The 24,019-nt window shown below is 29.2% G+C and overlaps 1 protein-coding gene across 1 annotated transcript in view; it reads right to left on the minus strand.

Annotated features, from left to right (window-relative positions):
* The window catches only part of LOC102672357 (semaphorin-1A-like), a 42,137-nt gene that overhangs the window by 2,774 nt on the left and 15,344 nt on the right, over window positions 1-24,019 (minus strand). Inside the window, exons 4-7 of the mRNA XM_006621767.2 lie at window positions 13,813-14,161; window positions 12,909-12,991; window positions 12,733-12,831; window positions 11,588-11,872 (exon numbers count right to left, since the gene is read on the minus strand). Coding sequence (XP_006621830.1) covers window positions 11,588-11,872; window positions 12,733-12,831; window positions 12,909-12,991; window positions 13,813-14,161 — 816 coding nt within the window. The remainder of the gene's footprint in view (window positions 1-11,587; window positions 11,873-12,732; window positions 12,832-12,908; window positions 12,992-13,812; window positions 14,162-24,019) is intronic.

Raw genomic sequence — 24,019 nt, forward strand, 5'->3', positions numbered from 1 at the left:
AATGATATTCCGAGCGTTAAAAAGTAAATGATTGTATACAATGTTGATCTCGTTTTCAATAGTTGTATCGAGCCGAATTTGCATGCGACTGAAAAATACCAGATTGCCAGAGAGACGTATGCAAATCTAAGTCACGTGATCATGATTCGACGAAACTGTGATATGGTGATGAAGGGAAGGGAGACTTCGATTTGCATCGACTTCTGCAACATTTATTCCGCATTAACTGCCAACTTTTCTCATTTATATCGTTCAATATCCCCCAATATCGGCGAATCTTTTCTTCCTTTTTTTTTCAAATTTAAATACATCCTTAAATGATTACGTTGGCAGATAATTATCGAGTTAAAATTAGCAAGTGCGTATAATAATTAATATTAACCACCGAAACCATTGTTATTTAATAATATCCACGCCAATATGTATCTCGCTTATAAGACTGAAATAATGAAAAAAAAAAATGAATTTTACTATCGATCCATTATATATATATATATATATATATATACTACTACTAATACAATCTTATTCCTCACTTCGTGAAATGCTATTTCAAACAATGCTTCTTAAAAAAAAAAAAGAAAAAAAAAAAGCATCTCATCAAACGTATACACAGGCGTGAATCAATCGATATTATTAATTGGTATACTTGTATATCGTGTTTCATGAACAGTTAGTGACATGGAAGAAAGACGATTCGCTTGGGCACGATCGTATTAGCCATTAAAAAAAAGGAGGCCAAAATGATTTCGTAACTCCGTTTGGTATTTGCCATTGAGTATATTACTCGGGTTGCTCGATGGTGGAACGAGTAACAACACGCGATGTGGGCACACAAGGTGGGCAGGGAAGCGAGGCTGTTAAACAATGTGGCAAAGATAGAGAGCGTATGCGGCAAGCGTTAGTATAGGTGACGGTGAAAGGGTTTAAGCGGTTTGCAGCAAAACGTAAGTAGTCGTCACGGTCGAAGGAGGGACCATCGGGGGAGGGGGGAAAAAGACAGTGTGCGCTTTTACTGATCCCGATGCTCGATACGAGGATCCGTTTCACTGTCACTGTTTACGACTTTTGTCGCCGTGCAGTGGCTGGACATATTTAATCACGCCGTAATTTTATTTTATACGATGAGTTGAAAGGAAATTTTGTTGCGTACGAATAAATTTCATTTGATTCTTTTTATTTCTACTTCAATATATTATTTTATAATTTAATAAAAATGTAAGCAATAAATTGTAAATAGTCTCTGAAATTATACCATGAATCGATTGCTGTCGAATTGAGTTGAGAAAAGTTTATTAATAATTCCAGCGAAAAATTGTATCTTCGGTAAAGGATACTGGTGACTTTTAAAAAACTGAAAACAAAAATTGTTTTCTTTTTAATAGTTTGCTAATTAATAGTTTGCTTTTTAAATTATTTGGTGTTAAAAGAAAGGAGATAGATAGAAAGAATATAGATAAAAATGTAGATGTATCGCGATTCTTTATTTTTAAGTAATTTCAAGGAATTATAATTTAATGATAATTTCAAGAAAATATAAAAGATCTCTATCATGGGTTTGTATGAATCCTTTAAAAATCGAATTTTATAAAAAAGACTTTGTACAGGAAATTTTTAATGCGTTTCAAAAATTCGATATTGATAGATGATGTATATCGCAAGTTTAAATGCAAAAGATTCATATTTTCTATTCTATGTAAGTTATACTATAAACTAAATATAATATCTACTATAATATTTTATTTTGAGCATAATATTTCTGCAAATATAAAATAAATAAAAATAAGAAGAAAAAAAAGATAATATCCAATATTATTCGAAATTCTTTGTGCCATTTTAATTGATATAACAAGAACTTGGCAATATTTTCGAATGCGTTACGTGCAAAGCGTCTTAAAAGAATAAAAGCATTCAAAAAGAATAAAGCATCGGATAGAAATCTACGTTACAATTTCAGTCACTACTGTGTCGAATAAAAGTATAAAGAAAGAATCATGAGCGTTATGAGAAAGCTAGAAATACCAAAAGCTTGGACACGTCGTGTGAAACTTAAACGACGTAATATAATAACCATAATTAACAGCTGCAATTCCTCATCTCCTCCTACAGAGCTTCAAAACAGAGAAATGTCCTTTCGAAGATGAACGATTCGATCACGATCATCCGTGGATATTTTCAATATTTCCTTTATTACGGTTATCAGATTAATTTTTCATTTCTTTTTTTTTTTCATCAGTTAAAAAAGATGGCAAAGGGAAAACGCTATTAATATGCTTATTTGCTCCAATTCTGTGTTTCTTCTTACAAAGCTTCAAAGGATTAATATTGTCTTTTTTTTGAAGATGAACGATTCGATCACGATCATCCGTGGATATTTTCAATATTTCCTTTATTACGGTTATCAGATTAATTTTTCATTTCTTTTTTTTTTTCATCAGTTAAAAAAGATGGCAAAGGGAAAACGCTATTAATATGCTTATTTGCTACAATTCTGTGTTTCTTCTTACAAAGCTTCAAAGGATTAAAAATGTCTTTTTTTTGAAGATGAACGATTCGATCACGATATCGTTTACGCATATTTTCAATATAATCGTGTTTCACAAGTTAAAGAGATCTTTATCTTCTTATGACAAAGGGATATGCGTGACGTGTAGCGAAAATTAATTTCTCATCAATTGTGGAACGATATTAAAATATTTCGCATAATCCTTTTTACCTTTCGTACAAAAGTGGAAAATTCTTTGCATTCAATAAATCTTTGCAAGAATTTTACTCACTGTTCTACAAAGTATAATAAAAATGAAGCTCCTCCTCAATTTCAAAACGATATTAAAAATACTTTATGCAACATTGTTTACCCATTCCCTGTTTTTATTTTTCTCCTTTTCTTTTTTGTAAAGATAGAAATAAAGAAATTTTCCCCATGAAAATCAAGCTCTCGTCAATTATAAAACAAGCTATTAAAAATGCTTCGTGCAACTCGCTCATCGCGTACGTAATTTTCATTTTTCCATTTTAATACACGGAACAGAACAGAAAATTTTCCATTCGTTGGCCAAGTTGTACGAGATCTCCCCTCCCTTTTTGTTCGACGATAAAAATTCGAAGCACCGTTCGTTGTACCGGTTCCCTACGATTAATGCTTGTTACTCGGACAATCTGCGAGCATTGCACGGTGGAACGATGGAATAAGGCCCGTACAGTTAGAAATTATTCCGTCGCGGGTTTATCGGGAGCACGTCTGCGCTCTAAGAAAATTATACGTGTCTCAATGATAAGCGCGCCGTGTGCACCTTGTTCTTGCATTTGCGGGCGAAATGTTGGCAAATCGTGCTCACGCTGAAATTTGTTCTCTTGGGGAAATTGCTCTTTCGCATTTCTATTTAACACGGTTATCGCGTACCGTGTCGAATTTGAGGCGTTATGATACGAGGCGACATTTATCGTTATCGTTGGTGTGATATAATAAATCCTGAGCATTCTGAGAAATTAGACAATGTATTAGTTGGTGTCTTTGAACGTTCTATCTTTTTTCTTTTTTTTTTTTTTTATAACGTATGAATATCGGAATTTTTTTTTTAAATTACACATGCATTAACTTTTAAGTAAAGTTGAAAGGCTCTCTCTGTGCTTCGAGATTTAATTTATTTTTTTTAACAGAAACTCTTTTCTCAAAGAAAACTTTATTATCTGCATATACGTTTTGGATATGATATTTTAAATAAAGAGAATATTAAGAATTAATCTTGTATGAAACGATAATCTTAATTAACATCAATAGTATTTATTTTCTTGTGTATGTGCTGGTTTGATCAATTTCAAATATAAAAAAAAAATGTGCTTCAAAGAATTTGATTATTATTCAAGGGAGAGATGATGTTTTTAAAATTATAAGGATTATACAAGTTAATTTCGAAATCAAAATTAGATTCTTGTAGGATTCGAGTATGTAATAGTTCTAAGTTACATTTGAAAGAATCCAATCTTGTAACATCAATAGAGAACCTTGAAAGACAAGAAATTACATATCATATTACATGCAATGTAGTTTTGATTTCACTTGTAATTCTATTATAACTGTAGTTAACTATTATAACCATGAAATACCATATACAAAGATATCGTATTACTGCGATAATTATATGTTTGCATAAAATAAAAAATTCTTGATCGAATTACTCATAAAAGGATCGAATCTTATTTAAGTTGCGAAACTATTTCTAACATTTTTCAAAATACTTGTAAAGTATTTTAACTTTTCTTCCAATTATACATATTGGAGAATGATTGAGAAATCTTGTATATTATAAAAACTTATGAATAATAATTTTTCCACTGTTCATTTTTCTATACTTCAATATATTTCTATACTTCTATATAAAAATTTTTACCAATCTTAATACATTAATCTTTCATTAAGAATAATTACAACAATTAAAAAATCGTATCAATGATTAAATCTTCAAAAACGATTCCAAAAAAAAAAAATAGAGAAACGACAACTGATACTTTCACAAGCAATTTCACTTTCTGGAACACGGAAACATGTCGTCTCTTTCCAACCAGCCAGTACAGCAAACTCGATTAAAATTAATCTATCGTTCCTGCGGATTTAAGAAACGATCGTAACCAGTTAGCGCAACAAGTACCACCCGTTTTCGTCTCGTGATTTTCTCCCTTGTTTGACTTTCGCCTTGATGGCATGCGCCACCAACATTTCCAAGATTGCTTCTTTTTGCGCGTTTACCTGTAATAAGATCAACCGATTTTCCTCTCCACGAGTTTTAAAGCGCAGCTTTTCCTGCGAATTCGTCTCTCTGGATATAATTTATGGGGCCGAATAAAACGGCAGTAGGTCAAAAGACCAGAAGACAAGCGTGCGCACTTTGCATCGACATGCGATCGGTTACGTGGCAAGAGGATCGAAGCCGCCACGGGGTTATTTTAATGGGCTGTGATTAACGCGCTTTAACTCCGTGCATTGCGTGATCGTTCCAAGACTGACGAGATTTATGGACCGTTTAATTCCATTCCTAGATTTTGATAACGTTAGAGTATTTATTCGAGCGAATTATTTCTTATTTTCCTCGATATCGCGGCAACTTGTTATTGTGAGAGCAATTGCAACTTGTGTGTATCGCATTTTCGCGATCAATTAATTGCTACACGAGGCGAGGGTTTTTTTTTTTTTGCATCGGAATATAAAAATAATTATTTGCATATGTGTGGTATTTATTCGAATACGAGTCTCTTTTTTTTTCTTTTTTTCCTCGCCGTCGTATGATGAAATTGTCATTGCAATTTTCGCGATCGATTGCTGCAAAGGGTAGATTTTCGCAGGCGAAATTTTATCATTTGTTTTTCTTTGATCATCGTGATAAGTTGTTATTGTAAAAATAATCGAATATATATTTTCTGTATTTAATTAATTGGTATCCAGCAAGATTTTATCCCGCAGAATAATTGTATTGGAGTGATGATAAATAATATTTGCACACGTGACATTATTATTTTATTTTTAAAAAGTATATAGAATAAGATTTCTCGAATAATGAAACAATTGATTTAAAGATTTCGTTGTTAATTGAAATTGTCAAAACTCAAATATTTTAACAACGAAAATGAAATTTATGATTCAATTTATTTTATTGCTATCGATGCAAAATATTTTTCAATCAAATTAATTCAATAATAAATCTATCCAAGCCTCCTATCTTATTTACAACAAAATCAACGGATCTTCATCACACCATTTTAAAAAATTAAAATTATAATTTATCATCAAATTTCGAGAAAAATTATTTTCTAAATTATAAATTTGTATTAAATAATCTTTTACCACTGAATCTCTGCTTACAAATTATTTTAACTGAACCAGGGACAGAATCATCGACCCACGATCATCTAAAACAGACGCCATTTCGCCGAACAGACGTAAAAATCTTAAACTGGCGTCTGATTCACCGGCTATTCATGCCAGGAGACAACACGAAGCTTTCGAATTACCAGTGAATTTCGCCATTTTAATACGGCACTGTGACTCACCACCAATCCACGCCTCGTAGAACGCCGTTAAAACATTGCATTGTCCTATTTAGTGGCTGTTTCTAGTACAATTACTGGAAAAAATCCGCTCTATTAGAGATCAAGCGTGCCGAATGGCAAAGAGCAGAGGACTACGTACGATCTCTCTGTGCGATGTTTGCACGAGTAAAAGCGCGACTTTCGTTTCTTCAATTTCTCTTTGCAGCCCAACACACGAAATTGCAAGTAATGAAACGGCCGAGTTTGGCGTGATCGAAGGTCAGGATAACTCCTCCGTTAGAAGATGATTGCTTGCAAGATGCGAAGCAGATGTATAACTGTGCTTTTGTACAAATTGTTTCTGATTGTGTAACGAGAATGGCGTTGGTTTCACACGAACAAGATATAATATCGTAAGGAAGAAATGTATAAAGAATAAAATAAAATTTACTGTGCGAAACAATCTTACGTAATATGAAAAAGATAAAAAAAAAGAATAAAAGCAATGAGAAAAATGTTAGTTGATCGTTCTTTTTAATATTTATATTTAATCATCATTTGTTGAGCAATATTCGTCAAGTATAAAAGCATATATGTGATTGTATAATATTTATAAAATTTTATTTTTAGAGAGAAGACAAAAGAAAATTTGTATAATTTATAATTAACCATAGTTCGAGTTAATGCTAATAAAGAAACGCCGTTTGATTTGTCGAAGTTCGAGAAATTAATGCAAATATTTTTTAACTAAAGAAAGAAAAAAGAATCATTTATATCTTGCTTTAAAAAAATATACGATGCCAAGTATCGAGTAGCCAGCCCTTCCAAAAATCATTCCAGTCGATCCTCTCGGAAGATCACGATCTACAAACAAGCGTAAGTCCATACCGCAAATCGGGCAAAGAGCACCCTCTAATCACCGCCATCCCATCCGATCGTATAGAAAATCGATTTCCCCGCTTGACGCAACCGCTTCTGGCCTGTGCTCATTGTGATCCTCTGGAGCACTTTTAGCCGCGGTGAACGGCCAAGTAACGCTCGTTAGGAGCGTATCGGGCTACGTAAACCGACGCATAAATTCCAATTTATCCTGCGGGCCAGGTTGTACACCTCCTCACGCTGTTGCACGCCGTGTCGAATACCATAAATCGATTCCAGGATACATTTGCATCGGGCCACGCCGATAACCGTACGCTATCTCGTCTACGTATCTTCTAGTAGTACGGTGTCCGATCGAAAGAAGTGTATCATCAGTTCAACGTTGCTCGCTACCGGCTCTATTCGACGGTTGAATCATCGATCGAGGAGGATGTATCGCGAGAAAAAAAAAAAAAAACAGAAAAATCCGCGATGAACGGCCGAGGAAGAAGGGGAAAAGGCGGCTCCTCTGGTAGGAAAGGAAAAATGAGAGGGAAGAAAAAATCGGTGGATCGAAATGGCCGTCGGAGTAACTAAGTAGCCGGTTATGGCCGGCCAAGGTAGGGAATCGCGTTTATGAACGGTTACGATGCACCTTGTGCAACGTGCGCCTTATGTGCGTCCTATGTGATGCGAATTTGATTACGACGGAAAATTGATGGAGTCTGATAAAATGGTGAAATATGAATATGCTGAAGTTTATAAGAGTGCGAGTTTATACTGGTAAAATGGAAGTATGAAGCGGTATTTGAACGAGAAATAATACCGTTATCTCGGATAGATGTTTCTTCGTAGATCATTATTAGAATTTTACAAATTCTTTCATTGTGTATTTTTTGATTTATCGGGAATGATTGGTACATAAGTGATATGAATTTTTAAAATTTCGTATATTATTTTTTCATATTTTTGGTTTTCATTCTTTTTTATTTTTAAAAGAAATATGGAAATTCGTTATCCAGATTTTACGAATTCTTTTTTTTGTACTCGTTTCTTTTTATTTTTAGAAAAAAAAGAAGACAGCGATAATTGATATTCTGGAAGGGTAGAGTGTATCATTGAAAGGGTGAACTTTTAAATTGTTCAGAGCAGATTAACGCAAGAATTTCCCCGGTTTAATAGACAAATTCCTTAGAAAAATTCCAGTGAAATGGCTGAAAATTTTCATATATTGAACGAAGAGTAGAAGCAGTGTTTAATGTGTTTTACACATATTTCTCAAATTTGTCACTAATAATAAACTTATTATGTTACATTTATATTTATATAAAATGATTTTTAGTATTTCTTTTTTTAAATACATTATTTTTTTTTGTCATATTCTTTTAAAAAAGTTCCATAAAAGTTAATTAAAACAAATTCATTTAATTCAAAGAATTTTTTTTAGCAAAATGTTTTTCTTTTTCGTTCTTATTTTTATCTGATGGAATTTCTAATTTTAGCTATAGAACGTAATTTTCAAGTTTAGGAAATTTTCTCAAGTGTACGAAAGTTTTTGAAGAAAAAGAGTAAGTAAAAAAAAAAAGTAATTAAATTATGTTAGTTATTCCTATCTTTAAATAAACTGAATTTCACAATTTAAATATTATTAAGTAATATTTTTAAATATATAGGAAAAAACTTTTGATTAATTTTATTACATTTATTACATTACATTAAATTGTATGAAAACATGAAATTTGTTATTTTATCTTTTTCTTTTTTTCGAAACAGTGAAAGTTTTTAAATTTTTGAAAAATATTTTAAATTACGTTAATCTTTCAAAAAATTATAAATTAATAATTATATTTTATACTGTTATATCGTTAAAGTAATCTCTTCATCAAAATTGATTTAAATTGTTTCAAATAAAGAAAAAAAAAATATAACGAATAAAAGAAATTAAAATTTTAATAAAGTCCAATAACACATATGTTATATAAATGCAATCTAATGTATATTAAGTTCTTAAAATTTTTGCAGGATATATTAAGTGTGTGTAAGTAGTAACGTAGTTTTTAGGTATGAAATCGTGCTATTATCTAGATAAAATAATTTTTCCCATTATGCACAACTTTTTATAATTTCCGGCTAGAATTTTACAGCTAAAATGATTCTTCTTTTAAGGCCACCGACCCATTCTCTTCTGCATTTTAAAATTCTTTTTTTAAAGGAACTAAGTTTTATGGATCAAAATACATGAAAATTCAAAAATACAATAGAAAAAAATATAAGAGATAAAACTAGTAGTTTCTGTACTTATAATCTTCTTAAAATATCTTAAAAAGACTTTTCTGTTTTTCAATCAATAACAACCAATGAAAAATTAAAATCAATTCAAGTCAAGTTAATTTTTAAAAATTTTTTTACTCAATTTAAATTTCATCACTTAATTTAATTATGAGACATTGAACCAAGAAATATTATTAGAAATGCTAGAAATCATTTAAAAATAAAATAACGAAAGAATAAAAATATTCCTTTTTTTGAATTGTACTATTATTATTTCTTAGAGATTTACAATAATTCTTCTCAAAGATTTCTTAAATGTAAAAATTACAATCTATAAAGAGAAATTATTTATTGCACCAAACAAAAAAAAAACGATATTAATATTTTTGCAAGAAACGATGAAATTTGCAATAAATAAATTTTGAAATTTGAGATGAAGTCTGGAAATTTATGATATCTCAAAGACATCGTTTTATAATAAAGAATAAATCTTCGCGAATTATTTAAGTACCATCTGTATAAATTTGCCAACATTTTTCCCGAAATGCTAATTAAAACTTTCTTCAATCGCTTCATGATTTACGAAGCACTAGTTATACCGCATTCATAACTGTATTTACAATCAGTTACAAGGTAAAAGTTGAAAATTTCTTCTAGGAAGCGTGCTCCATTCGTGCTAACGACGCTCTCTTCTTTGTCGAAATCTCTCCGAGAGGAGAGGCTGTGAAATCAATCAACAAGCGTGATGGACCAATTTTCACAGATAGCTCTTTTTTTTTCTATCATTTTTCTCTCGGCGTGAACACGAAAAAGCATTGTATTTAAGTATTTAAAGCGAGCTATTGTCATGATCTTTGGATACAACAAATTTCTAAATGATTTTATAGTTGTGATCTATTGTGTGTTATCTCTTCAGTTTCCAGTCAAAAAGTTTTAATTGATGTCACAAAAGAATGGCACTTAAACTTTTTGAGAGATATATACAGAAATGTTTTATAATTAATTTAGATTGTTATTATGTTGTTTTTCTGTTACCATTAAAACTTATTCAAATAAGAGAAGAATTTTTATTTAGAAATTGTTTAATTTCAAAATCTTTTTTTTTTTAAATTTAAGAATTAAATAGTGTGTTTGATTGTATTGATTTTATTGTAAAATCTATATCAGTTAAGAAAGAAATATTGAAGGATATATGTTGAATACTTATTTAAGTTAGGTTTTACCAGTTGTTGCGAAAAAACTTTTAAGTCTCAGTGTCGTCAATAAAATGAAGTTTTAATCCACAGCGAATTAAGTTGTTGTTTTGTTTTGTTTTTGTTTGGTTTGTGTTTGTGTAACTACTTTCGAGAGTATTAGGATGTAAATTAAGCTATGTTTTTTTTTTTTTTTTGTTATTTTTCTCACGATGATTAAAAAACGCAAACTTTCTAATCAATACTACAATTTCTATTATTTTTTGTAATTTTTTTCTATTTATTTCTCTTTTTTTTTAGAATTTAATGATTAAAACTTTTCGAATTTTTTGATGATAAATTTTTATTCTCTAGTATTTTCATCTCTGCAGATGAATTTTTTATTGATCAAAAATGCTAAAGTGATAAAGATAATAAACCGATCAATATCGTGCAATGTTTATATGAATATAGAGAATGTGGTAATAATCTAATATATCTATTTCAATTAATATCTTATTAATAAAAAAATAAAATAAAAGATACTTGTGAAAGAATTTTTCTTTTGTAAAAGAATTAATATATCTAAAAGAAAATTAAAAAAAAAAATTTAAAAAAAAAAAGATTTTATTTTTTGTCTATTCTTTAGCTTTCCATTTAATTGATACTGATAATTTAAAATTATATTTATTAATATATCATAAAGATCATGATAATTCCATAATATTCACATATATTTGGCACAAACTTACTACTATTAAGTAGTCAAGAAATAATAAAACATATAAATCATTTTCTATAATTATTAAACTAATACAAAAAAAGAAATCATACATTTTATTCATCGAATAAATAAATAATCTCAATTCCTTCATCTATTTTTAAATTCCGAAACTACCATTTCAAAAATCCTCGCACAATTCTTTGATCCACATGAACAACCGAATCTCAACTGAACAACATTGCGCCAAGTAATCTCAGTCTGCTATTTCTTTCATGGAAAAATAAAAAAAAAAAAAAAAGAAAAAAGAAAAAATAAATAGAAAAAAGAAGAAGAAGAAGAAGAAAGAAAAAGAAAGAAACCAACAGCATGTATTCATTCGAAGAACGAAAAGAATAGGTATTCCAAGCGAGAACGACAATACCGACCTTTATAGTATCGGTAGAGACGCGCGGTCGATAACGTTTCATAATGATCGCCGGTAATCGAGCCTCGAAACGTTTCAACCCTACTAAATCGAGTTTACGTAAACGAGAATTACCTGGCTCGTAGCCGCATCCTTTGTGTCTCCCGTTCACAATGTCCTGGAACAAGGTTTTGTCGGCGTCGCTGTCGTGCAGTTTCGTCGACACGGCCACACACAGATTCTTGGTCGCGTCCCAGGCACAGTGAGGATCCTGAAGACCGACGCAAGACGCGCAGGTGGCCGCCGCAGGGGCGTCGCAATGGTGCAGTGGTACCGCGCGAATTTCGGAGTCAGCAAACACGACCAACTTGCTCGCCTCGCCGGCCAGGTGGACCACCAACAGATCCTTGATCGCTTGTCCTGCACGTGAACGGAATTGAACACTTTAATTCTCGTGTAGGGATTAAACGCGAAAGGGGATGAAGCAGTATCTTTCAATCTTTCTTCAGAAGAAGATCTATTTTTTTAAAGTAGATAACTAATTAAAATAATTGCATAAAAGTATAATTATTTTTGGCAATAATTGAAAGAAATATTTATATGCTATTGTGTTTATTATAATATTAATTAATTTGGTTTAGTTACTTATAGGTATAGATAATATAGAAATTGAAAAAAAATATTATTTTCTTTTGGTAAATTAATTGTAAGTGTATACCTTTTTGTCTGAAAATCTATTTTTATCTTATTAATATTCAATTTTTTTAATTTTATTGATTGAAATATCTAATTATTCGTTTCTAAAAATTTAGAGCTATGTTTATATTCTTCCTCTTTCTTATTATTTTTTATATTTTTCATTTAATTCAAATAATATACGTATTCGTAATTATTCTTTTAAATTTTAAATTCGTGAAGAACAAGCTGTGAATGTAGCTATAAATAAAAAAAAGTTTATTAAAATTTGATAAATATCCTATAAATAATAAATTATATAATTAAGAAAATTAATTTCAAATGATAAAATCTTAATGAACAATTCCATCTTGTTTTTTTTCTTCTTAAAAAAAGAAAAAAAACGAACGAAACATAAATTAAAATTCTTGAAAATTAAAATTTGGATGCAAGATCCATCTTCGAAATTTCCTATTTTGCATCGTGTAATTGGATTGATGCTTATCGGACATGCACGATCGAACGTCGAATTTCACGAAGCTCCGAGCGTTTTATTTAGATATTAAAAAAAAAAAAAGTCGTGGAAATTTTCGAGTACTGCTTACCATACTTCAGCACTTGAACGTCGCTTACGATGACCTGGCTAACATTGCTCAGTGAATCCGGTGCACGAGTGTTGAGCGCTTTGAGAACTCGGCCGTCGTCTATGCATAATTATGAAATTATCATAATTAAATCCGTGCTTTTGTTAGTTGCGGTACACACAATTGTTGTAACTCACCTGTCCCGACATACAGAATGTCGTAGGCCTTGCCATCCAACGCCTTCACTTGAGGATCCACGGCGACTTTGGTAAATCTGTAGCTGGAACATAATATTTTTTCAAATTACGTTTTTTGAACATTTTTAAAGATTATGGAGAATATATAAATTTTAATTTTAGAAATTGTTAATAATAATTTTTCTTAAATATAAAAATATTTTTGTTAATGTATAGAGTTAAAGTATTAATTCAACTAATTATTCAATTATCAGAATGATTAATTCTTCTACAAATTTTAGTATCAGAAACTAAATAATTTATCCCGAGTTGTTTTGTAGAGAGAAATTAATGCTCAACAACTTTGCCAATTCGTATAATCTTATTTATTTAGCAATCTTACTTAAGTTACCATAAATTATTATCAGGCAATATTTGACTTAAATATTAAGTTAGTTTCTGTCTGGTTCACTTTCTGATTACTACTGCTAACAACTATAATTCCACCAAGCTCTAGATATATTCAACGATTAATATATATCAAGATAATTGGATCGTGAAATTTAATTACTCGAGAAATTTTCTACAACATACTATCGTAAAATAAGTTATAATATATACAATTGAACGAAAGCATAAATAAGAATATTGAATTAAAAATTAAAAAAATTATTGAATACAATTCACATAATTTATCATCCATTGAATTATTAATTAAATAAAATTAATCAAATCATCGAATAACAGAATTCATAATCAATCCCTAAAAATAAAATTTTCACACCTATCATAGAAACAATAATAATAACAATAAATATATTATTTATTATAATATAAAATTTAAATATTATACATTATATCGTGAAACTTTATTTTTTTTCAAAAATCAATGAAATAAAGTGAACCAGAAAGCGTAATAACTTACTTGAAGCTGACTTTGGTTATCACAGGTAATGAGAAGAAGGATTGGACCGCGTCGTCCATGAGGGGGTGCGCTTTCACAAAGTTTACGGTCACGTCTGGAAGCGTTCTGGAGTCGTTCACGCATGCACCAGGCCTTGGCTCGGGCACCTTTTCCGGAAGTACACGTAGCCAATTGCTGTTTATGGTCTCCTGCTCCTTGAACGCACCCTGGAAGACTTCGAGGACGTTCTTCATAGAGAACGCGCAGACGGCCGAGCCCCCGATCGAATTCACAGGGGTTGTGAACACCCCATAAACCAATCGGGCACGTTCGCCGGCGTAAACACCTTCCGTGACGTCGCTCGTCGACTCTGGAACGATTATAAATCGTTCGATAAATTTCTCTCATTTCACATTTAACATCGATTTTCGACAATTAACCCCTCCCATCTTATTTCTTATATTTTTCGATATGAACTGCAATTGCAGGATTTGTACGCGATACGATTCTTTTCAGGGGATGCTATTTCGACGTTTGCTTGTATAATGGATTGTGAACAATGATATTGAGAAATTGAAAAGGTGTGAAACATTTGAGGAAATGATAATACGATTTTTTACTGTTTAAGGTAAGATTAATGCAAATTTTGTCTTTACATATAAAATATTCCCTTTTGCGAGGATAGTAGTTTAAACTTCGAATAAATTGAATTATACTTTAGCTCTTATTTTTTACATTATTCAAATAATAATTATTTCTTCTAAATACACAATTAATTGGAAATTGTATATATCACACGATTAGTTAGCCTTTGAATCACAGCCAGCATTGGAGTACACCATTGGACGGCTATTAATATTAAGAATTCAGCCAGGGACAATAAGGTTATAGAAACGTGATCCAACTGAGGAGAAGATTGAATGGAAGTCGGGTGAAAGAAAACGTGGCGAAAGTTTTCTGTCACCTCCTCGTTAATTCCGCACGAGCGGGGCTAAAAACCATTAATGCGCCCCATTCTTCGTGGGGCATTAGCACGAAGAAAGGATAATTCGTGTTCGATAAAACATTGAATAAAACGATGGACTTGACATCCTCCTCGTCGCGAAGAAGGAGAAAATCGGAAGATAGTAGCTCTCAGAGATGACGAACTTTTTATTGTCATTAAAGTGCTCGTAAATTGAGCTGGGAAAGAAGCTCAATTTTGGATGACAAGATTGCTTGGGTTCAGTTATGAAGCTTATTTGAATAATTAAACGTTGCAATACAGGTTATACAGTGACAAGAAGAAAATATTGGCATTAAAGTAACGTTGCTTTTGTGAGACATAGATCAATATAAAATAATATATTTAATATATTTAATCTTTAAATGATTTGAATTTTGTCTGAATATTGTAAAAATGTTGCGTAGTCCATTGGTTCATCCTCAATATTTCAGAAACTAACTTATCGTTCAAACATCAATGTAAAAAATTTACATAAATATATATATACACATAAATTATAAATTATAATTAAATATTGAAAATAATCTAAAAATTTTAGCGAAACATGTCATATTATATAAAATATTTGATTAATCCGTCCAAAAATAATTTAAGTAATAGTATAATAATCCACTCTGCGTTTAACTTTTCTTTAATTGAAAATTAATATTTCTCCGAATAAATATTCTGAAAATTATTGATTTCACGATTTTAAAATGTAATATGTATTTAAATACATTTTTCTTGGAAATATAAAAAATAATAATCTTAATAAATTTCTTCAAAAGATGGAAAATCCGGAAGTAGGATTAATACGATATACAGGGATGATTTATCTACGTCTTGCGAGAAATCGAGTTTAGTTGAAGTCGGATTTAAAGTTTAGTTTCGTTGCTGAACTCTTATATAACAGTTATCATCATATTTACAAATTTCTCAATTTTTGATGCACAGGATTTACGAGTTTATTATTTGCAGTGAACTTTCTCTGAAACTAAGTTAATTTCACTAGGAAGTTATTGCTAAAGAGTGGTGTCCCAGTTATCCCATCTTAAAAAAGGGACTCGTTTAGAAAGAACTTGGGATGACTTTCTTGAGATTAATAAAAAATTTTTGAAAAATGTATAAATATTGTTTTTCTTTCTTTATTATTATCAATGCATTTGTGAAAATATTTTGATGAGATCTTATAAATTTATAATTATATTAGTTTACTTGAAACTCGAGAATTCCTTGGAAAAAAATATAATGGCTTCCAATTTTTTATGTAGAAATAATATATAGAATAATAATAATAATATATAAATAATGATAGAAAATTTATATGGAAGATTAAAAATAAAAAAATCTGAAAAATCTAATATTAATATTTACATTAATTTGAGAGAATGATTACAGAATATCTTTTATAAATTATACAAAAAAATTGTCAAAACTTATATTTCAAGAATTTATACGTAACAAATGAACAAATTATGCAAATATTTATCAATTATATTAGCAATAACAACATTTTTTTTGAGATTAATGGGATATAAAATTAATTGAAATATGATAACAATTCCTCTCTTCTTCACATTGTTCACTACTTAACCTTTAAAAGCTATCGTGGATGAAATTTCATTACAAGCAAATTTTGCTTTAATGTAATTTTCTTTGATGATAGCTTTTAAAGTTACTAATTAAATTAAAACAAAAAAAAGGAATTATTAATTACGAGTTATTAAAACTACTAGTTTCCTTGATCTTTTTCTAAAACTGATTCCGTAAAAATCCGTACAAAAATTAAACAAATATGAATCTTATCTATAATTTTCTACCCATATATCGTTGTTAAAAATATCTAAATCTCCAATTTGAAAAATGAATAATCAAAAAAACTAGATCAAATAAAATTAATTTTTCTAATCTCCTTAAAAAAAAAAATAAGTTCCTCGTGATTTACATGACAAATCCATACGAAAATTCCCTAGAAAAGTATGAATCTTAAAAAAAAAAGTTACTAGTGCAAAATTATTATTCAACATTTATATATTACAATTCAAAGTATTATTACGAAAGTCCGGTCCAATGCGAAAACATTGCATTAATTCCACGGGCTTCAATCTCGGCCGAGAATCACCAACAATCTGCAATTGCGTTTATCGTCGCATTTATCACGATGAAAACGTGGACGAATAGTCCCCGCGGTGCCATGAATTCGAGAGTGAATTTTCGCGGTAAAGCGCGAAAGTGTGAAACGGTCTTTGCACCGTTAAAAGAGCGCGGCCTCGTCGCTCACGTTGAGCGAAATCATGTAATTAGAAATTCGGGCGTGGAAATTCGGGGAAGGCGTTGGTTGAAAAGATGATCAACGGTCCGGAAACGCAGCGACTTCTCCGGGTGCAAATTGTTGTTCGTTTCTCCCGTCAAAGAGGAAAGCGTCTCGCTCTTTCAAAAGTACCATCGCGCTTACGAGAGCAGTTTCCAGTAAATACACTTGCTTGCTTTTAATAAAGCTGCGGATCCTTGATCACGAAAACACTCGACTAGATGAATAGGCGGGTGACGAAGTTGAGGCTGAGCCAATGTTACCAGGTCGAGAGTATCTTTTAAAAAAAAAGGGTTCGATCAATTTTCTTCGTTCATTTTTTTTCCCTTTCTTTTTTCTTTTTTTTTTTCTTTTTTTTTTTTTTTTCTTTTTTTTTTTCTTTTTTTTTTTTTTTTACAACAATGCGATGCTAATCTCGGGCTTCTATTTTTGTTTAATTAAGGACCGGTGGTATGGATCGGTGAATTTTAATTAATTCGTTATTTTCGTAGAAGAGTGAATTACAGAGGAGAGGATCGTGATTACAGAGAACAGGATTTTAACAAAAGGATATGAGTACTAGTCATGAGACTAGGTTGAATAAATTTTTTGTTGCGAGAAACATATGGCCATTTTTATACGTGTGCAGTTATCAGATATTTTAATAATTGTACATGGATGTTGCATATTTTTTGTTCGAGAGTATAAAATTTTTTTCGAGTCATTATATAAGGGATATAAGTTTGAATGAATGATTAAAACATATATATATATATAATAATTGGATTAACAAGTATTAAAATAGAATAATAAAGAAGAAGAATAAAATTGTTTCAAAAATATTTAAAAAATTTGTGTGATTTAACAGATATTTGAATTTTATCGAATGATTAAAGATTTTATAAACGAATTCATCTATAATTTATTTTCTGAATAATTATTTATCAAAAATTGAAAGTTATATACAATAGAATTTTATTATAATATGTATAAATAACTTGATTATCGCATAGGAGTATTAATGGATGAAGTGTTTAAAGAATCAATCAGAACAGTTTAATGAACTGGAAGGCCAAAAATATATCAGCATCTGGTAGCCAAATGTTTCGTTTATACGACACAGAGGTAAAAAAGGATTGTGCCTTTCAACAACTTCCTGGAATTTGACGCATGAAACAGTGCAGAGAAAAGTTTTAATGGTAATAATTGTGGATAAAATAAACTATCTTCATTTTTGATGGATGTATTAAAAATTAAACATGTAAGAATACATAGATAATGTTAATATTCAAGGAAAGATAATTTTTATATTTAAAAATTATAAATAAAGCTATACCATGTTGAATTTTATTTTATATACGATACAAAAATATGAACTGAATGAAGCTTTTGAATTTTTATCTGTGAAATGAAAATTGAATAAATATAACTAAAACATTGTATTGAAAAATTAAATAAATTATATAATCACCTTTGCAATATCGTATAACGTTCCATTTACGAAAAATCAACAACAGTATAAAATAAAAAATTTATTTGACGTAGTTATATGTATTTTCATAAAATTTGTAGAAAAATTTTTTATCAAAAGCTTATAGTATAGCCAATTAATTTCGATAAACTTTGAAAAAAACAATTTGCTTTTATGAAAAAGTTTTTAGGATATAATTTTATTAAAATTCCTGCGTGTAACATCGTGTATATTTATCGTTTTAAAATAAAAATCATTTTGAAAATTTATCGAAATATAATATAGAATGAAAATATAATATTAGTAATTATTCCATACTTTCCATATCATCTTCTTCACATTTAATATAAATTATTATCTATAAAATATTAAAATAATAAAATACAAAATACGACAGTTATTAAATATAACAATAAATATTAATCTTCTAAGATTAAAAAATGAAATTTCGTATTTTTCCCTAATAACAACGATATTAAATATAACAAATATTAAGGATAATTATTAAATATTGACACACGAATTTTTATAACCTGAGAGTATCGTACAACATCAACAAGTTATTTCACACTTTCAAAAATGGACACGAGTAATACCGGAAACAAACATTTGATTCAATGCACGAATCGCCGTAAGAGGAAAAGTTGTGAACTTTCGATCGGGTGTGTGTTTCCTTCCTTTCCTGAATTTTAGTTTAACTTCTATTCGAAATATGTTTTCCAACTCGGTGCTTTCTAAATGTCTCTGCGAGTTTCTATCCCCAATGTTACGTAACAAAATGTTTTTACTCGGCCCGAATGGCCGATGTTAAAACTCTCCGTGGCAATACATCGGGGACGAATATAAACGGGGAGGGGAGAACTTTGGAAATCTTCGCGGGCATTCGACAAACTTTTCGAATCAAACATGCATGCATTTTCCTCTCCTTCTTTCTCATCTTCCCAGCTAGAATTATTTCGCTTAATGGAGATGCAGATGTGCTTGCTTTCAAGATTATTAGAAAGGGGGATATTTTCGTTAGCTAATAGAATCTTGGAAGAGGGATAAAAATATTCTAAGAAGTTTCAGATCTTTCTGGAAACTCGTGTTAAGATATCTAACATTTGAACTCTGGAAATTTATCCTACTTATATATAATCTTTTCAAAAGAGAGAGGTATGTAAGAAAGATTGGATTAAAATAGTGAAAAATTGCATTTTTTGAAATAAAGAAATTACATTTATTTTCTTTTTAGAGATTGAGAATTTTTAACGTAAATTTTATCTAATTGTTTAAAAGAATATTTTAAAATCTATTTATATTATTTTTCATTTATTCACATTTTATTTTTTGATGAATTTTTAGAAGGTTATCTATTTGAAAGAAACTACAACTTGAATAATATTACTGCAAAATTTTTTAAAACTTTGTTGCCAGATGAAATGAAAAAAAGAAATAAGAATAAAATTAAAATGATTGAAAATATGAAATGCTCGATATTTTATAAATGAACGTGTTTCATTGAAAATTATTCTGCACTTTTGACTATGTATAAATTTAGTTTCGTTAAATTGCTACCATATTATTAACTACTATGCTGCATGTAATTGCGAAAATGCTTTTCGCTTTTAACTTAAAAAGGTGAATATTTTAAAAGTGATTAGGTCGCGAAATGCATTGTACTATGCCGGAATAAGGTTTACTTATCCTTGACTATATGTAAATTTAATGAAGCATTGAATTAATATTATGTAGATATAATATAACGTGTTGTTGTTTCTGTTACATAAATTATAACTATGCAAACATTGCATCGTATTAATATTTATAATTATATCATTCTTATAATGGTAATTTAAGAATATTTTCATGAATTTTTATTTGAAAATTTATATAATAATTGTATCATTATACATTGATATCTTTCTAAATTAAAAATCACAATATAAAAATACATTTTATTAATGTATTAAAGTATGTGGTATTAAGAAGAAGTTTATGAAAAAAATCTTAATTCTTTAGTCAATAATTTCCAATTTCTTTCTAATTTCAAACATTTTCTTTTAAAAATATATCTATACGAATCATATTAATTCTTTTTTTAACAAATTCATCCACATCGAATTTTTCAAATATATCAGCTTTTATCGTGCCGAGTCAATATCTAGTCTCAAAGTAATTACGATGAAGTAATTTAACACGACTGACACGATCGTGAGTAATTATTCTCGAAACTCCTCTTCCTTCCACTAGACATAGCATTGCAAAACAACGTGTTTACGAGACAGTCTGCTTCTTACTTTAATAAACTACGGCGATGTACATTAAAGTTGAATGAAACGTGGAAGCAAAATTTCTCTTTTGCTATTCATGACTTTTGATAGCGAAAGATTACCTTTCATAATTAACTTGTTAAAAATAGAATTAATAGAAACTGTTAATCAATATCAATTTTTGTACATGCACATCTCTAAATCAAAATATAAATTGCAGGAAAGACATGATCATTACTGATTTCGTGTGTATGATGAAACGACTAGAGAAAGCAGAGGAAGTCGTCTTCCTAAAGCAAATATTTAATTAACCTCATTCGTTTCTAAAAGATCGGTCTTTATAAAGAAATTCAGGAAATAATTTCCTGAAATCGGTGTAATTAATAATTAAAAGTAATCTTGCTTTATCATGTAGAAGCTTAAATTTAAAATTGGACTCATTTTTAAAACTTTTCTTAACACTTAGAATAAGATATTTGATACATATTTTTATCAATATATTCCTTTATAAAAATTTTTCTTTATTTTATCAAGAACACGATTAAACTTAAAATAAATTCTAAATTAAATTTCATTTTCAACGTAAAAATAAATGCTAAAATTAATTTTTCAAATTATGAAAATAAAGAAATATATATGAATAAAGATTTTCGAACAATAAATTTCCTGAAACATTTGCATTAATTCATCGTGAATCATGATTCAATTTAATAGCAATTATAAATTAAAAACAGTGAAGTAAAATAAAAATTTATTAAAATAAAATTATTTAAGATTCTAATTTTCTCGAAATTTCTCAAATACTATTTGGAATAAGAAATTTTCAATTAAAAACAAAACATTTAATCAAGAAATAATAAAATTTGTTCTGAGATATTTTACACGTAAATATAGTAAACACGGATAAAATTAATGGAGTTGTTCAGAACATGGCTACTTTCATAAGTTATAATTACATCGCGTGGGTTATCGTTGACCCATAATACATCATGTGCATTAGACGCGATAATTACGTATTGATTAAGGATATTATGGAGCGTTTCGTGATACTATTTTGTTACAGGAAGTATCAGTTTCAAAGTCTCTAGTGAATCATCGAGGAACATGTAATTATTATTTCCAAGATGATTGTAATTAACAACAAAAGATTACATAGATTATTTTTCTCACTATTAGATTAGTAAGTAAGATTTGTATAAAATTCTACAAATATATGAAATCTTGTTCATATGATTATTAATTATATATTAAAATATATAATCTAGAAATTATTTTTAATTTATATGAAATATTAATCAATTTCTATCACATAGAATATCAATTATTAAATTGAATGCTAAATTATAATTCTATTCAGAATTATTTGTAATCTTATAACGAATTAGAATATTTAAATCAAATTATAATATTATATTCATAAAGTTTGTTTTGATTTACATAAAAAAAAATCTTGGAATTAAAAAAAAAAAGAAAAGAAAACAAAATTTATTTGATTTTAAATGCAACCAAAAGTAGAAATAGCTTGAGCACAGCAAGTTTCAGGACAAGAAACTTTTGGCCAAGTAAATTCAAATAAGCGTATTACACGTCACGGAGAGCTCGATGTTTCCGAAAAGTTGTGTCGCCAAGAAAAACGAATACAGCTCGTATACGTTATATGATGAACTTCACGACTCGTATACCAAGAACTAAGGATTTTTGTTCAAACGATTCTCACCATTGTTTCGACTTCAAAAGAAGCATTCGAAGGATAAAAGTATGAAAAGTTATTATTTAAAGACAAAAGAGATTTTTTTAAATTTTCAATTGAGGCAAATGATGAGTAAATGAATTTTAATTTATAATAAATAATATTAGAAATATAATCATTTATAATTATTATTATTATAGGATATTAATAAATTAAAAGCTTATTTATTCGAAATAAATAATTATAATTTATCTTGGTCAATATGTAGAATGTAAATATCAATTAATATATATTGATATAATTATATTTAGATATTCATTACATCTACAAATATATATTCGAAAGTCTCAAATATCCTAATTATATATACTTAAAACGAAATAATTATAATTTAACTCCTCAAAATAATAGAATATAACAATCAATGATTAATAATAGACATATTCGTATTATAATTATCTATCTATTTAACTATAATTCGAATGAAATAAATAATTAAAATTGAAATATATCTTCGATACAATCATATTACGAATTGTTATCTTTAATTCGAGATAAATCGAAATTCTTTCGAAGCAAGAAAAGATTTTACTTTTTGATATAATAACATCACGAACGGATAAGTAACTGGTTTTCACGATGAAACAGAAATCGATGATATATAACCCGGGGCAGAGTTTTTATCAAGGTACATATCGCATAGGATCAACTGCTGCTATTTTCTACATATTTTCAAAGAGAAGCTGATTAATTTCAATAAATGCAATGTCAAAACTGATACGATATAAAGTACAAATTTATTAATTGTCGAATGAACTGATTGAATTTTTTGAAATGGCGAGACAAATATTCGAGGATTGCGATAAAATATTTTTTGATTATTGTAATGATTCCTGGCAAAGCGAGATACTCTTCTGTCTCCATTTTACAATATTTTTGTTCCATTTTGTGTTTGTTTATATTCCATGATTAAATATAAAAACGTATAACGTATATGAATTTTTACATAATTAAAATCTGTTCAATTATTCAACCGATACTAATAATAATAAAAAATATATCAAACATTGTATAAATCGTATATTAAATTATATATATATATATTTTATATCACAGATCATTATATTCACATAGATTCCCATATTTCGATTTTTCATAGAAATTTTGTTATCAAATCCTGTTCAAAATATAGAGAAAACCATGCCATTGAATTTACTTTTTGAATTATCCCAATATCTCAATCGGTTGTTGAGATATAAAGATTCAAAGTATCCATAGCATTTAATACATTGCAGAGATTATGAATGAGCCAGCGACCCACTGACCTACTTATTTTTCTTGGAAATGCTTTACTATGCTTTTCCAGGAATCGCGTCTGTCGCTTGTCTGCAGTTTGGGATAGATCAGTGAGACGAGGTGCGAGCGAGAGGTCCGAGTAAGCGACAAGGACGAAGATAATAAACGATTAAAAATTACGCTTTTCTTTGCACGACGATATCTCGGGAACCGGAAGTCGTATCGGGATAAATGAAAAAGCGTT

The sequence above is a fragment of the Apis dorsata genome, unplaced genomic scaffold, assembly GCF_000469605.1.
Source record: "Apis dorsata unplaced genomic scaffold, Apis dorsata 1.3 scaffold_636, whole genome shotgun sequence".
In the NCBI taxonomy this organism is placed as follows: domain Eukaryota; kingdom Metazoa; phylum Arthropoda; class Insecta; order Hymenoptera; family Apidae; genus Apis; species Apis dorsata.